The 16,671-nt window shown below is 63.5% G+C and overlaps 1 protein-coding gene across 1 annotated transcript in view; it reads right to left on the bottom strand.

Moving 5' to 3' along the window:
- The window catches only part of COL22A1 (collagen type XXII alpha 1 chain), a gene marked incomplete at both ends in the record, with an annotated part of 114,080 nt that overhangs the window by 77,237 nt on the left and 20,172 nt on the right, over window positions 1-16,671 (bottom strand). Inside the window, 8 exons of the mRNA XM_079796295.1 lie at window positions 6,362-6,400; window positions 9,029-9,091; window positions 9,854-9,898; window positions 10,863-10,979; window positions 11,245-11,355; window positions 12,041-12,331; window positions 14,908-15,031; window positions 16,514-16,625. Coding sequence (XP_079652421.1) covers window positions 6,362-6,400; window positions 9,029-9,091; window positions 9,854-9,898; window positions 10,863-10,979; window positions 11,245-11,355; window positions 12,041-12,331; window positions 14,908-15,031; window positions 16,514-16,625 — 902 coding nt within the window. The remainder of the gene's footprint in view (window positions 1-6,361; window positions 6,401-9,028; window positions 9,092-9,853; window positions 9,899-10,862; window positions 10,980-11,244; window positions 11,356-12,040; window positions 12,332-14,907; window positions 15,032-16,513; window positions 16,626-16,671) is intronic.

The following is a 16,671-nucleotide window of genomic DNA, read 5'->3' as shown; positions in this document are numbered from 1 at the left end:
CAGTGCGGCCACCTTGCTGCCAGCTCGGGGCCACGCGGAGAGCGGAGCCCAGGCCTGAGGCCACTGGGCGGGACGACTCTGTCGGGGGCTGCCCTGGGCGCTGTGAGGGGCCAGCAGCGTCCCTGGCGCCATAACCAGGACTGCCTCCAGAGACGGCCACGTGCCCTGGGAGCCCAGACTGCCCGCTCAGGACCCACCGGCCAGGCAGGCGTTTGGTTTGCTCTGCAGCTGGGCTGGAGGCCTCCACGGGACTGAGACACACGCAGAAGCACCCCGAGGGGCAGCGTGAGGGGAAGGGAGACCCGGGCCAGGCCGCTCACCTCCCTGGCCCTCCCCGTGCACACTTCCCCAAGGGACCTGGGCAACTTAAAAGCAGGGGACTCAGGCTCCCGGGCCAGGTCCCACCCATCTGATTTGACTCAAGGGTCCCGCCGAGACCCCCAGCCCAGCTTCCCTGCCCCTTTTCCGTGTGATCCGGAGCAAATCGATGCTCCTGTGCGGAAGGGCGAGGGGCCACGGGCAGGGGCTCCAGGAGCCCGAGAGGAGGGGCGGCCTTCCTCGGAGAGAGACGAGGAAAGACGGGGACCGCCCATTGGCCAGCACTGAGCTCAGGGGGGTGTGGGAGGGGAGACGTGCTCACTGGTCCTCGGGAGTGCAGGGCAGGTGAGCCTTTGGGGATGCTTCCCATGTAACCTCTGCACCGAGCAGAACCAGTGAGCCCCCCGCTGGGGCGTGTCTTGGCCGCGCCCATCAAAAGAGGGACACTAGGCACCCGGCTCCGCCCAAGGTGGCTCCTAAGACGCTGTGATGACGCTCTGCACACGGGGGGGGGGGGGGGGGGGAACGGGGGGGGGGGGACTGGACACCAGCATAAGTGCCGCCATTTTGGGTCAACGATCCAAACCTCATGCTTCGCCAGTGAAAAGGAACTCACTCGCCCGGCTGGTGTGGCTCAGTGGTTGAGCGTCGACTTATGAACCAGGAGGTTGAGATTCAATTTCCGGTCGGGGCACATGCCTGAGTTGTGGGCTCGATCCCCCGTGTGGAGCGTGCAGGAGGCAGCCGTTCAGTGTTTCTCTCTCATCATTGGTGTTTCTCTCTCTCTCCCTCTCCCTTCCTCTCTGACATCAACAAAAATGTTTAAAAAAATAAAAGGGAACCACTCAGGTAAGAGGATGAAATAGATAAGCCCGTGACCCGTTGCGGACGGTAACCAGGCTGGGGAAGAGGCACAGCCCCTGTTCACACTGGCAGCTGTGCCTCCAAGTCCGGCCCTGAGCCCAAGCCAAGGCCTCAACCTCCCCGTGCACCCCACCCCGCCTCGTGAGCTCACTGGGAGCCGCCGGAGAGGGACATCTGGCAGGAAGTGGCCCGCCACGCCCAGGTGTCGGAACCAGAGCCCCAGGAATTGGGTAGTGACCTCATCGGGCAAAAGACCGAGAAAAGAGAGCCGGCATCCTGTACGTCTGGTTCATGAACGATCGAGCCTTTCCCTAAACGCTGACCGAGAGGTTGCTCCTGGCAGGAGGGTGATGTGAGCTCTTCGCCCACCTGGGGGAGCCCGGCCAGGTGCCCTGGGTCGGGTCCGAGAGGCCCTCTGGGCCGCGGTCCTCGGGGGGGGCCTGGCGCCGGCAGCCTCGGACACTGGGGTGCAGCCCAGCAAGCTGCTCTCACAAGCCGTCCGGGCGGTTCGGAGGCTCGGTCAGTGTCTGAGAACCGCTTCTCAGCACCGCTAAGTGCAGGCTGGGAGTCGGACAACAGCCCAGGTCCAGGCTTGGCCACGTAGACCGACAGGCTCCCTTGCTCCTGCTCACGTGGTTGATGAGCGTGTAAAACGGGGACAAGAACACCCCCTACGCTGAGAGCGGGGGCAGCAGCCCTCCTAAACACGGTGCTGCTAGCATCCTCGGCTGCTCGGTGAGCCGTTTCGGATGAACTGAAGAGAGGAAAGGACACCTCCCCCGGTACGTCAGCCACCTGGAATGCACTTTCTAATAACGCCCCCCCCGCCCCGGCTTCCTGAGGCTTTGGGAGGTCAAGTCCCCTCGGGGGACAGGAACCCTGGCATTTCCCAGCCGGGGGCCGCCCCCGGGGATCAGACCTCACGGATGCTGCGGAGGGCAGAGAAGACGTCATTTGTGTATAAAAAACGGAGCGCCATGCTGCCGAAAGGGTAATTACCCTTAACACGTATGAGCACTTTGCACAAATATAACTCATTTATTTTCACTGGCTCATTTCATCCTGGTAGCAACCCTCTGGGGCAGCTGACAGGCGCTGGTTTATGCTGCGAAGAGCGCGGGCTGCAGGGGTGGAGTCACTGCCAAGGGCCACACAGCTGTGAGGGCCGAGCCCTCAGCCTCCCGGCCCTCCCGGGCCAGAGGCCAGCCAGCCAGCATTCGCACCCCCACCCCCATAAATGCTCCCACCTGCTGTGTGCAGCCCTGGGTCCTGAGATGGTCCCGAGTGTCGGACGGAACTGGGGGGAAATGCAGACGCCCCTAGCTGGCTCTGCCTGGGGCTGTGAGGTCCCCTGAACACACAACTTCCCCTATGCGTCCTTCAGCACCACGGACAGGGTCTGGGGCACCTTGATTTATGCCAACTTTTGGCATTTTGCCCACCACCTACAGGCTTTTTGAGGGCGCACAAGCAGCTAGCTTACTTTATCCTAAACGCTTCAATTATCATAAAAACAGGAGGCCCTCCACTACAGTTATCCGACTCAATGGCCATGAATAACACACGTTAGCGCACAGGCTAAGAATAGGAGCCGGGCTGAGGAAGCCGGCCCTGACCAGGGAGAAGGGGACCCAGAGCCAGAGGCAAAGGGCATGAACAGACCTCAGACAGACGTGTCTCTCTCTCTCTCTCCCTCTCTCTCTCTCTCTCTCTCTCTCTCTCTCTCTCTCACACACACACACACACACACACACACACACCATCGTGTGTTAGGGCCCAGACACTCGGCAGTGCGGCCCTCGGCAAAAGCAGCTGCTTCCCACAGGGGCCTGGTCTTGAGGGTCAAGGATTCTCAGGTCCGAGCATCACTTGGGGAAACTGGGTGAGTGGGGACCTAGGGTCAGACAGACGGGCAGGCCTCTGTCCCCTCACCCCACCGCTGGGAGTCCCCTCAGCCTCCTGCCTGGCCCGAGAGGCAGGACGGTTCGTGGTCCACAGCAGCGCGGAGGTTCCCGCGCTGTCCAACCTCAGATCAGAGAAGGAAGCCCGGCCCCCCCGGGGGGGTTGGAATACATGGGGGCAGCGGCTACTTCTCTCCGCCCTGGGGGCTGGGCGGCTCACTGACCGCCTGCACCCACTTCCTCACGACCCTCCTTAACTTCATCTCTGGCCTCTGTTTTCCAACCGGCACCGATTTCTCTAGCTTCATGGTGAGCCGGCCCGCAAAGACCCCCCTACGCGATGACCTCAGAGCTCAGGCGCCTGCACGAGGCCCCGGCTGCCTCTCGGGTCGTCCAGTTGGAGTTTCCAGAAGGCAGCGAGCATCCTGGGGAGTCGGGGCGGCCTGGGCTGTGTGTCAGCGGTGCAGACACCCCTGGCACCAGCTGTCCCCCGTCGGGGTGCTGGCCCCACTAGAAACGGGAGACAAGCGTAAAAGACAAGGAACCGACGCCTGAGTGACCGAACGCTCTGTCTGCCGCGGCCTCGCGGCCCAGTAACGTTCAGCGGAGGCTGGCGCATTTGCTCGGGTGTATTTTCTGGTGCGCGGCCCCGAGAAGTCTGGGCACAGAGTCCATACGGAGCTGTATTTACTGCGTGCGGGCGCCTGTGGAAATGCTTAAGGCAGGCTTCTGGGTGGCTGTTTCTGGGTTTTTCCCTCTAGCGAGCGCTGAGTAATGAGTTGCTGACCCAGGCACCGCTCTGCCCCAATTCTGTCCCTGGCGTCTCCAGGGCCTGGGCATCGGTGAGGGGTGGGCCAGGCGCCGCGGGGGCCGGGGGGGCCGCTCCCTCCCATGCTGCTCCCTCCCGCTCCGGGGAAACCAGGCTGCTCAGCACTTCTCTCCCTGCCCTGGGCTCGGCCGGCCCTGCCTGGAGGCCTTCTCCCACTGCATCCCGAGCCAGCTCAGCTCCAAAGTGGGTACCAGCCGCCTCCTCCAAGACAACACTGTGTCCTCCGTCGGGGCCACGGGAGACCTGGCCCAGGTGAGCCCTGACTCCGCTCAGCAGTGTCGCTCACAAGGACCCACTCCGGGCCGGCTTCTGAGCTCCTCCTTCCCCTGCTCGAACTGGCCTGTCTTATGGCAGCCAAACAGCAGGGATTTGCAGCTCCACCCTCCCACCCCGGACGCAGGGGACGGAGCCGCTGTCTCCAGACTCCCAAGCAAAAGTACCGAGTTCATTCGGTGTGAACTAACTTAGGGAAAGGCGCCGGAGCCCGGCCGGGGTGGCCCAGCAGTTTCAGATTTGTACGTGCAGCTACCGTGCGCCAGGGACAACGCCAGGTGCTTCCACTGGCATCATCCACCTCCTACAACACCACCCCCCCCCCCCCCCCGCCACACACAGCCCAGGGGTCGACATGCCTGGCTCCACTTCACAGATGAGGAAGCTGAGGCCCAGAGAGGCAGTAAACCAAGCTCTCCCAGCCACTGCAGAGCAGGGATCCAGGCCAGGTCTGCCCACCTCCCCCAACCTGGTTTGAGCCCCAAACCAAGGCTCCCCAGGGGCCAGGAAAGGAGGCCAACCCCCCCAAAGGCAGGCAGGGCCTCTCCAGACAGAGATCACAAGGCAGGGGCCCTGCAGAGCCAGCCTGGAGCCTGCGCTCTGGATTCCCGACACCAGAGGGCGCTGTGGGCCCAGGAAGGCTGCAGCTTCCGCCCTTGCAGGCACTGGTTCCCCAGAGCGGGACCCTGGGAGGCACCACAGGGGAGCTCACGGGAAACTGCACACCGTGGCCTTGTTTTGGCTGCTTCTAGACTTTAATACCCGGGATCTGCAGACCACACCTCCACGGACGCGCCCTGACCCAGGGCCCACCCCACAGGACCTACACCACATGCTCACTGTGAGCTGGAGAGGAGGGAGGGCACCCAGGCCACCCCCCAGCCCCCTGCTCTCCAGGCCCCTGGTCCTCGCAGGGCCGACACACACCGTCACCGGGTAAACTACACCAAAAATACGAACAGTCACAGCCAGGTCAGTCACATGATGCCCGGCCCCACGCCCAGTCCTTCCGATCACCCTCCCCGCCCCCACCACTCTGCAAATCACTCTGGAGAGAATGTTCTAGCAGGAAGCCACTTGTTCAGCCCTGTTCACGTGTCGTAGTCACAGTGACCGTCTTCCCTCCGCGGACTCTGTGGTCCGGGGGCCCCGCCGGGCTGCCCGCGTCCTCCGAGGGGGACCAGAGACTCCACAGGAGGAAGCCCCAGGGGCTCGGGGCCCAATCTGAGAGCCACACAGCCAGGCCTGCAGGCATCGGCGTCCCGCCCCTCGTGTCTACGAGGGGAAAGCAGCGGCTCACAGAGGGAAGTGGCACCCCAGCCACACGGCCGCTCCGCTGTGGCGCAGCCAGGACTCGGACTTGGCTGAGAATGCACACCTGGCGGCCCAGCATGTGAGCCAAGGACAGAGCGAGAGGGCCGGTCTGTTCGGCCGCCCGTCCCTCCCGCCAGCACTGAGCACGTGAGGCCCCCCTGCGGCTGTGACCCTGCAGCTCCGGGGGCCAGAAGCCACGCCACAGGCAGGGCTGCGGGCACCGGGGAGGCCTCCGGGCGTCAGGAGCCTAAGGCTGTGTGTCCTGAGCTGTGAGAACAGACGAAGCAGACGGAGAGACCCACATGCCGGGCGGAGGACAGGCGGTGGGGGGGTGGCTCCTCGGCACTGCCCAGACCTGGCACCTGCCCCCCAGGACTCCAGCAGCCCCGTCCTGACACAGGGTCTCCTGGGGCCCTGCTCACTCCCGAGCTCTGGTCCTGGGCCCACAGGGAGCAGGCACGCCCGCGAGTGGAAGGGCAGGTGTGGAGCCCGAGCTCCGGGGCCCGGGGCGGGCTCTGAACCACATGGAGTCACAGGCGGCCACCGTCAGCCCCGCGTCAGGCACCAGGAGACTCGGACTCGCAAACCGGCGGCCAAGTCACCGGGCCAGGTGGGCCGGGTGCAAAGCTCACGCTGGGCTGGGGTCCCGCTCTCTCAAACTGCTCTGTGTCCCCGTGCAGCGGTCACTGTGTGTGCCTGTGCCTTTAACAGGAGGACTGACCGGAGGCCGGCGCCCAGCCTGGAGACCCCGCCGCTGCCACTCACATTCTCACCGGCCACCCCTCTCCCACACCCGAGTCCTCCGTCCTGTCCCAAGCCACCTCCGCAGCCCTGGGGAGTCTGACACGAGGGAGACGCTTACCTTTTCACCCTTTTCTCCGTGGACGAACGGTCCTCGGCCCTGAGAAGGAAGGAAGAGGGCAGAGGTGACCCTGGGGCCTCCTGGGGCCTGGCATCGTGTGGCAGCAGCTCCCGGGGACGGGACACGTGGGCACCTTCTCGTCGCTCTGCCCAGGAGCCCACGCGATGGCCACCGCCCTGCCGAGCGATGATTCTTGTGAGCACCGTCGCATTTAAATCCCCAAACACCACAGCCCGGGGCTCTCCCTTCTTCCCGCTTCAGCTTCCTGGAGACGTAACCCGCACACCCTGTAACTCACACTCAGCGAGCACAATTCAAGGGCTTTCCGTTACCTGCCGAGTTGGGTAACCATCACCACAGCCAGCTTTGGGAAGCTCCGTCCCCTCAAAAAGTGCCCCCTGCCTGCCGGGGTCACTCCCCTGCTCCCCGCCCCTGGCCTAGGACACGCTCACCGATGGTCTGTCTCTATGGGTCGGCCTAGTCCAGACATTTCATAGAGGGCGTCCTTGTGCGGGGACTCATTTCCCCTGGTGCTTTCCCATCTCTTTGAGGATTTGCACTACGTCCCTGAGGAGGGTCTCTGTGTTGATCTTGCCCGGAGCTCACTGAGCTTCTACGACGTGTCGGTGACTGCTTTTCACCCGCTCGGGACGCCTCAGCCGCGCGTCTGAAACCCTTCGGCTGCTCTCCCTCCTCTCCTCCTGCATCTCCCATCCCGTGCACGCTGGGGACACGATGGGCCCGCCTGTCTCATCTTTCTTCATGGCTTTTCCCTCTGAACCTGGGTTCACATCATCTCTACTGATCTAGTTTCAGGAATGCGGGCTCTCCAGCCGGCGTCCACCCCGCTGTGGGTCTCCCTGGTGATTTTCTTCAGCGTTTCTGTTACTATCATTTTAACCCTCAGAATTCCCACTTGGCTCCTTCCCACGATGTCTCTCTCTTTTTAATATTCAGCGTCTGATGAGATGTTGTCACGTGACCTTCCTGTATTCCTGTAAGAGTGGTTTCATGCAGTTCTCTGGACACAGTTACAACGGCGACCGTGTGAAATCCCTCTCCGGGCAGCTCTGTCCCCACTTCTGCCCTGCGCACGGGTTCTGTCCACAGACCCTCACCCAGCTGACGTGGGTTTACATGAGCCCGAAGCCGGATGAGCAGGTGGCGGGAGCCAGGCGCACAGCACGCGGCTCAAGGTTAGCAGCGCTTCTCCCCGCGGTTCTAGAGAGCGGGGCTCCCGCCTGCACGCGGGAGGTGGGTGCAGAGGGCACGGGTGAAAGGGCCTTGGGCCTCAGGCTAAAGGACCAGGATGAGCCGGCCTCCGCCAGACCCGGGCCCTGTGACACGGACACGTGATGCAGCCTGAGAGCGCCGCGCCGTTCCGTTAGAGAGGAGACGAGACCGTGCTTAGAAGCGCTTGCAGGAGGACGGGGGGGGGGGGGGGGGGGGGGGGGGGCCCCGGGAGCGCCGGGAAGCAGAGCACATGCGCGGCTGCGGGACGAGCCACGTGGTGCCCGCGGGGGCGACGAGGGGCTGCCCTTTCCGGGGCAACGCTTTCCGAGAGGCTGTGTCTCGTCCCCGGCGCCCCCTCCGCACTGAGCACCCAGAGGGAACTCATTCCAACAGGAAGGCCCACGGTCCTCGCGCCCCCGCTGTGGGCAGGGGGTGGCCCAAGTCCCCGCGCGTCTCTTCACGCTGCGAACGGGGCCCGTGAGGCTTCCGGGGAGGAAAGGGACCTGCTCGCGATCCCACGGCAAATGAGGCTGAGCCAGGGCGACTGCGAGGCCCCTCGGACACCCGACTCGTGCTCTGACGCTACGATGCCCGCGGGGAGGGGGCGGGGCGAGTGCTCTCACAGGCCAGGGAACAGGGACGGCAGAGCGCACTGGCTGGATCTCTGCACCATTCCAGATCACCCTCATGATGCCGCTGGCAGTGAGTTTCATCACCCCATTTCACAGGTGAGAAACTGAGGACAGAAAGGTTGAGTATCTTGCTGGGGTCAGGATTCACTTCCCAGGCATGTGGCTCCTAGGGCCCTGCTCTGAGCCAGGACCTGTCCATCTCCAGGATTCCCCCTGACCGTGGCCTCCACTCCCTCCCCAGCGGAGGATTCGTCAGCACCATCGTGCTCGGCCAGGCCCTGGGGCTGCCACAGTGACACACCACGGACCGGGACAGGAGGGAGTCAGCTGAGGCTGGGACTGGGGAAGGGAGGTGACATGGGAGCACAGAGGCGATGGGTGACCCAGACCTGGGGGCCAGGGGTACCCCAGGGCACCCCACAGCCAACTGTGAGTGAAGAGAAAATGTGAGCCAGACGGGAGGAGGGCAGGACACCAGGCGGGTGGAGGGCACACTTGTCCTGCAGGGAGAGCATGCAGGGGCCGGGGAAGAGGTGAGCACGTGGGGAAGCCTGCCTCCCCATTGGGGGCAGAGGTCCAGGGGTGAGAGTGGAGGTGAGGACACGGTCAGAGCGGCCGGCTGTGCCCTGCCCGCACGTCCCACCCCCCGTGCCCACAGACAGGAGCCGGGGCTTCCTTGTGAGGGAGGTACGGGCCTCGGTGCCTGGCACCCACCAGGGGCCCGTGCGTTCCAGGGACAGGCATGACTGGGGGCCGCGGGTTTCCCACCCCAGCCACGCAGCGGAGGGGCGCCCGCACTCACCGAGTCGCCTTTCTCACCCTTGGGTCCCGGAGCCCCGAACGGCCCGGGGCTTCCCCTGTCGCCCTGGGGAGTTGAAACGGGAGATGAACATCATGGAGGTACTCCCACAGGGCCCCCCGCACAGGAGCCCACAGCCCGCGCCCCACCCGGGGAGCAGCTGGCCTCGGCCTTGTCACCTGCACCACGAGGCCACCCTGCCCACCCTGAGGAGGGGAGATCTGGGTAATTTCCCAGCCTCCTCCCCCAGGAACGAGGGCCTCTGAGGAAGCGAGTGGCTGTAAGGTCACGCTTGTCCCTGGGAACGGCCTGGCCCTGCTCCGAGCCCGGGCCCCCGAGGAGCGTTAGAAGCCCCAGGTCTGCCCGGCTGGCTCAGTGGTGGAGCGTCGACCTATGAACCGGGAGGTCACGGTTCCATTCCCGGGCAGGGCACATGCCCGGGTGGCGGGCTCGATCCCCAGTGTGGGGCGTGCAGGAGGCAGCCAATCCATGGCTCTCTCTCGTCATTGATGTTTCTCTCTCTCCCTCTCCCTTCCTCTCTGAAATAAAAATATGTTAAAAAATTTTTTTTAAAGAAGCCCCAGGTGGAACCCCAGCTGGGTGGCTGCTGAGTCAGGGCTGTGTCCCTCGCCCCTCCTCGCTCACAATTTCGGGGTGAGAAATGGAGGCGCTGAGCAGAGGCTCAGAGGTCCTTAACCTCACGCCACTGCTTTCTCCTTCTATCCCACCCGACCATGTGAGAAGGGACCAAGCACCAGGTTCCTTCTCACACGGAGAGCATGGCCGAGGTGTCCGGGCTGAGCCACCCCTGCCGGCCCCAGTACTGACCTTCGGGCCGGGCAGTCCCACGGGGCCACCGGAGCCCTTTTCTCCCTGCAGGGAAAGGAGAAACGGCACGAGTGAGGCTGTGTGTTCACTCCTTCTCCCCTTCTCCCTGCACGACTGGGCGCTCCACCCCACGAGCATCAGCCAGTCTCTCTGTGCGCCGCGCGCTGAGGATCTCCAAGCGACTGCATCCTGCGGCCCAGGTATCTGTCTCCTTCCACCCTGGAGGCACCACCGAGCACCGCCTGGCGCTGCCCCGCTGGGAGGGCAGACACGGCCACAGACTGACGGCAGGCTGGAGGCCACGGCCCGGGGCTGCGGGTCCGTGCACCTCGGAGACCCTGCCCAGCACGATCTGCTTTTGTCACCGTGGTGCTGTTTGTGTTTGTCGTGCCCAGCAGTGGACAGCGTCTTGTTTCGTTTTTTCTTACCCGAAGGGCCAGTGGTCCACAGAACAACAGAACAGACGGTCAGCCCGGGCCCTCGATGACACTCAGTCTAGGTAATAATGCCGTGTGTCCACAGACGCACACTCGTTTTTAAAATTAGAACCAGATGCATACAAACCTACTCGCCTACGCACTGTGACAGAGGCCGGCTAAGTAAAGAAACGTGGAGAAGAGAGGGACGAAGGTGTCCACAGACCACACCCACACCCCACCACAGCCCTTCTCTCCGATTCACAAACCAAGTCCTGTTTGGCTTAGCTGCCCACGAGGGCAGGGGACGCAGGTGGGGCCGGGACTCTGCGGGAACCCCTCACTGACTTCGGGAAAACGCCCTCGGAGCTGTGTGAGGAGTCCCGGCCCGGCGTGCACACGACCAGGAAGTGCGAGGTCCGAGGAGCAAGAACACTTCCCTGACCCGAGAGTCACGGGCGTCTGGGAGCCTCAGACCCGGCAGAGCAATGCATGATGGGAAACTCCCACCTCCGCGGCGGGTCCTATGGGCCAGCCTGCCCGCTCAGCTCTGGGGCTGCCGGCGAGGGCTGGGACGGGGCTGCAGGACGTACCTTCTCTCCGGCGGGGCAGGAGCAGTTGATGGTCTTCAGAAACCCGACCTGCTCGCTGCCGGCGGTGGGTGGCGGCGGGGGCAGGGGCGGGGGCTCGGTCTGCACGGTCACCTGGCACTGGAAGGAAACCCGGGCGGGTCAGCACCTGCTTCTCACCCAGCACCCCTCCCCGTCAGGCTCCGTCTGGAGCCTCCTCACAACCCCAGACAGACCTCACGGCCTGCTCGCCCAGCCGGACCAGGAACCGGGTCCCTAGCAATGATTCTGGGCTTGTAAGGGTGGGTGTCCCCTGAACCCCGACGGCCGCTGCCCAGGCCTGGACACCCCCCTTCTGGAGGCCCAGGACCCATTTCCTCCCGGCCTCTGCACAGGGACTGCTCACCGGGCCCGAGGGGATGTCACAGCACGTCTCCAGCTCCGCGTGGCGGGCGTCGCAGTAAATCACAATGCGCTGCAGGTCAAACTGAAAGAGAGCCAGGGCGGGGGGGCGTCTCTGGGACCCGGGCCCTGCACAGGGTGTGCACCTGACAGGACTCATCCAGGGACACACTGAGCATCTGTGCCGTTTACTGACGGATCACGCCTCAACCAAGAATAAAACAAACTCTGTTTATTGAGGTAGTTTAGCCTCCCGAGACAAAGCTTCTTTATTTAAAATGTAAATATCATCTATTCATTTCAAAGGCATTATGAAAATCAAATTAGGTTATATTTTTAGTACCTGAACCAAAGGAGGGACACATATAATTAGTAAAATAAACAAACAGTAGGGTTATTCTATATTACATAAGCAAGTATAACTAAACTACAGTACTAAGTAGTTAGTATGCATACAGGCTATATGCTATAAAGTTGCCCGTATTTCTTAATAGATATATAGAGAGAAATATATAGATACAGATATAGATATAGGTATGTAGATAAACGTACCCTGTACCAGGGCTGAGCTCAGTGCCTGGCACACAATAGGTGCCCAATGTATATGTGATCAATGACTGCCTGATTGAATGAGTGAGCGAGCGAGTGATGTGACCGTGGGCTCCCACATGGCAGTTCTGAGTCAGGGTCCTCCTTTCTAAGACGGAGCGAGGCGACGACTTGACAAATGATACAGGCAGGTGTGGAGGCACTGCATGGGGAGCACGTGACCCCGAGGCTCCTCCCCGTGACCCCAGCACCTGGTTGGTACTCACGTCGATGGGCACGCTGTCGTAGAGGCGCTTGCCGATGACGGTCTTGCCCTGGATGTCGATGTTCTCCCTCTCCTCGAGGGGCAGCGTCTGCACCAGCGCGCAGTCGATGTACAGGGAGGCGCTCTGGGCCTGGATGCTCAGCGCCAGCTTGTGCCACTCCCGGTCAAAGAGGTCGTCGACCCGGGTGCCGCGGAAGACCACCCTGACGGCGTCCTGCATGGCGCCCACAGCGTTGTACTCGACCGCCTTGTTCTCGCCGTCCAGCCGGATGGACACCTGGGGGGAGACCAGAGGCTGCGTGAGCTGCGTGGGGCCGAGCGGGAGGGGCCTTCCTCTCTCTCGGCCCAGGGAGCCTAAGGCACATGGCCATTCCCTGCCGGCATCTTCTGTTTGGGTGTAAACCCGGAAAACCACAGCCCTGACTGGTAACACTTCAGATGCACGTAATCAACCCAATACGCCTTCCATTTCCTGAAACTGGTTTCACAGGTCGGGGCCCCGTGTCCTCGACCACCTGGGGGCTTCCTGAGAACACGGGGCTCCCCTCCAGGTCTCCATTCTTCCAGCAGGTGCAGATCGGGGGTGGGGGAGGGTGGCGGACCCGAGGCCTGAGCCTGCCAGCACTGGCTGGGGCCCCGGAGGTGCTTCACGGCTCAGACCCATCGCAAATCCTGTTGGTTTTATCTTCATCCACCCAGAGTCGGGCCACGTCCCCACAGGTACTCGCCTTAGCGGGGGCCAGTCAGCGTCATCTTGCCCGGGCGACTGGAACAGTCTCCCTGTTCCCAGCCTGCCCACCTCCCGGCGCCTGGTCTCCAACAAGACCCTCACCTGCCCACCAGGCCAGGGTCCGTGGCCTCCCCTCTAACTGCCCCACACGCTGCCCCTCCACCCCAGCCTCCTGACGGCCGCTTTATCGTGTCGGAATGAGTGACGGCCCTCGGTTTCTCCCAGCAATGGAAAATGCCAACGTGCAAGGTGGCTGTCAACACCGCTGGTAAGTAGGGACGCATCTGAAAACCTCTGTGAGCAGATGGATAAGGGCTAAGGGCATGGCCGGTGACCCATCCCGCTCAGTGTCCCAGGACCTCCCAGGGCCCGGAGGTGCCCCATCACACTGCCAGTGGCGGCAGCCGCCACGGCTGCCCAGTGACGGTGAACTGCCAGGCGCCCTGGGAAAACGCGCCTGAGTCCTGGCAGGCGGCTCAGCCTCTGCCGGCTCACCTCTCAGCCTCCCAGCGCGGCCCGGCCGGCAGACCAGGGAGGCAGGCGGGCAGCGGGAGCACCGGCTCTGCAAACCTCATAAAGGACCGGGACCCAGACTGCGGGGGAGGCGCGGCTGCCCACAGGAATGTCGTGGCCGGCGCCCAGCCCGTGGCTGAGACCCTGGGAACCGGAGGAGCAGGGCCGGGTGCTGGCAGGCGAGGGGTGAGGGTCAGCACGAGCTGCCTGCTCTCCAGAAGGGCCCCGGGGGTGGGGGGGGACTCCCGTCCCTGCACGCTGCCTCCCACGTGAAAAAATGGGGCCGCGCGGCAGGCAGCCTGAGGAAGCCCATGGTCAGCGTGACCAGGGCCGCGACAGGAACATCACTCATCCTTCGGGACCAACTCGCCGGACAGGAGCCGCCAAACACGGTGGAGAAGAGACAGCCGTGGGGCTGACTGCCTGGGTTCAAATCCCACCTCCCCTCCCGTCACCTTAAAGAGGCAGGCACGTGCCCACCCTCGCTGGGGCCAGTGCCCTCTCTGTGAGCTGGCCAGCAGGTCACTCACGGGCTGTGATGAGGACTCCGTGAGCTGGGATGTGGGACACGCTCAGGACCACCCCCAGCTCCTACCAAGTGTGCACGCGTGGGTGAGCATGTGTGGGTGAGCGCGTGTGGGTGAGCACATGTGAACGAGCACGTGTGGACGAGCACAGGTGAGTGAGCACGTGTGGATAAGCACGTGTGGAAGAACATGAGTGGGTGAGCACGTGTGGACGAGCCCGTGTGGACGAGCCCGTGTGGGTGAGCACGTGCGTGCCAGGTCAGGGTCCGGGGAAGCCGCTCTCCACGTGAGGGCCTGAGCCGCCCCTGTGCTAATGAAATCCCGAGTGGAAGTACAGTTGGCATCCCCGGCTGGGGAGCCCCGTCTTCCCTCACACGGTTCACGGTTCAGGAAAGAACAGGGCAAACCACAGACAAAGGCGGGCTGGCCCACGGACGCGAAGCCGGGCCTGGGACTCGGCAGAGCACAAAGCAGAGCTGCCGCCTCTCGCACCGGCGCCTCGTGCTGCGGCTGCGATGCTGAGGCCGGCTCCCTCCCCGGCCACGGCTGCTCGTGGGAGGATCCACCTCTGCAGGGACGGAGCCCAAACACCAGGTGGACAAAGACCCGCTTCCCTGCTTCATGCAGCGTGACACCCAACGGCCCCGGGAGGGCGCTGCCTGTGCCAGCTGTATCGGGTCAGGCACTATGCCAGCTGCTGCCACCAACCCTGGGTGGTGGGTTTGTGTCCAGTTCACGGCGAAGAACATCAAGACCCAGAGGACCACACCAGACACAGATGGAACCCGGGTCCACCTCCTCCCCCGTCCTGAGCCTCGCTCAGGCTGCGGACACAGGTGCCGTCGGCCAGCAGAGCTGCTGCCACGCCTGCGGGGAGCAGGTCCTCGCCCCACCGGAGAGCCAGCACGCCACCCTCCCCGGGGGAAGCGGTGCCTCTCTGAGCTGTGACCTCCCCCTGTGGGTCCCCTGGGCCTCCATACATCCAGGCCCAAGACAGAGGCCCTGGGGAGCCCGGAGGTGGGGGTGGGGGGGGCGAGGCCGGCCCCGAGAAGGACCGGCTGCGGCCTGCGCTGGCCTGCGCACCTGCGGGATGCCGTACTGGTCGATGACCTGCCAGATGTACCAGTCTTCTTTCCGCGAGCTCTTCCGGAAGCGGAAGGTGGTGACGAAGGCGTACTCATCCGGCAGGCCTTGGGGGAACACATCCCTGGGGGGCGGAGACAGACAGTGACGCCCACGAGGCCCAGCGACCAGACAGGAGCTGCCCACGGCGCCACGCAGCCTGGTCCCTAAGCCCCGCCCACTGAGCCTCCTGAACACTTCTCCCCCCCCCCCCCCCCGGCCCCGCCTGACTGCCTCCTCCTTCCATCAGGGCCTGGGGGGGGGGGGGGGCCTGTTAGACCTTCCTGTGGCCCCTCCACGGGCCCCTTCAAATCCACCCACAATGCTTCCCTCTCCCCAGGGCACCGTCCCTGAAGCAGTCCAGGCTCACAGCAGCTGAGCGGCCCAGCCGCACTCCCTGCTGTCCCTGCAGCAAGGCCCACCTCTGACACCCTGCCCTGCCTGGTCCCCTGCCCCCGCCCCAGGACATCCGCCCGGCTCCACAGAGCCCGGGGTTCCAGAGGGCGTGGGAGCAGCCCCCATCTGGGGGAGTCCCCATCTCCCTGCAGCTCCCCTCCCAATTCAGAATGGGTGGGGTCCCTCGCAAGGAGTGCTGAGGGCGTCCTGACCTCTCTCCGGCTGGGGCAGCCAGGCTGGGAGGGTTAGCTCCCGTCTGGCTGGACCGTGGCAGGCGAAGGCTCACACCGAGGGCTGAGGGCCGAGGGCCAGCGGGTCTCAGAGCTCGCCTCCCCTCAGCTGCCTACGCCCACCCTGCACACCGGGGCCGGCGGCTGCCTGGGGAGCGCACTCGGCCTTGGCTTCCCCACTAGCCGTCTGGCCAGAGAGCCGGGAGGGGAAGTGAGGAGGCGGCCGGGTTCCTGGTTCTCAGACGCGCAGACCCTCAGGGACCCTGCGCTTGGCGAAGTCTGGGCCTCCCTCTCCGACTCCCGTGCACAGATCTAAGCTGCGGGTGGCCGGGTTGCTCCAAGTCCCTGTCTGAGCTGGTTTCCCAGGCCCACACCGGGCACCAGGAGCAGGGCCGGGCTCAGCGCCTGGGCCTCCCCCGGATCCAGGGACACTGAGGCCATGGCCTGGACTTCCCCTCCGTCCGCACGCGCGGGCTCTGAAGCCAGAGTTCACGTCACCTCACTTCCTCTAAGTTCATTCCTGAGTCCAACTGGTCTGTTGTTGTTTTCTAAACACACTTCCTTCTTAGACCTTTGAAAGAACACACGTGCGTGTGTGGATATGTATATAGAGATATATCTCTATATGCTATGTATTACTCCACCTATATATTTATGCCCATAGATAACTCTACTACATCTACATCTGCTTCTATTTATGTCTACAGAGAGAGGAACTAAGACTTTCCTTAGGACATATATACACACATATACTACATATATACACACATATACTACACATGCACACACATATACTACATATACATATATATATGGAAAAGCAAGGAAAGTTATTACAATGATGACGGGAAAGGTCATCAGCGGCGACTGTCCGCAGGAAGCAGTGGCCTGGCCTCGCCCTCCCACAAGCCCCGCCGCCGCCGCAGGAGGGGAGCACTCACTCGGTCCTCTGCACCACGGGGAAGGACCCCATCCGGACGTAGGAGCTCTGCACCCCGTCCTCTCGCTGTCCCAGGACGTCCTTCACGCGGAACAAGTCCATCAGGTCAAACCCTGTGGGAAGGCGAGGGGGGGTGAGTCTGGAGAGCGGGGCACGGAG

Source organism: Cnephaeus nilssonii, assembly GCF_951640355.1.
Source record: "Cnephaeus nilssonii genome assembly, chromosome: 18".
Classification (NCBI taxonomy): domain Eukaryota; kingdom Metazoa; phylum Chordata; class Mammalia; order Chiroptera; family Vespertilionidae; genus Cnephaeus; species Cnephaeus nilssonii.
Note: the sequence above shows the minus strand (reverse complement) of the source record. Positions and strands in the feature narration are given on the sequence as shown.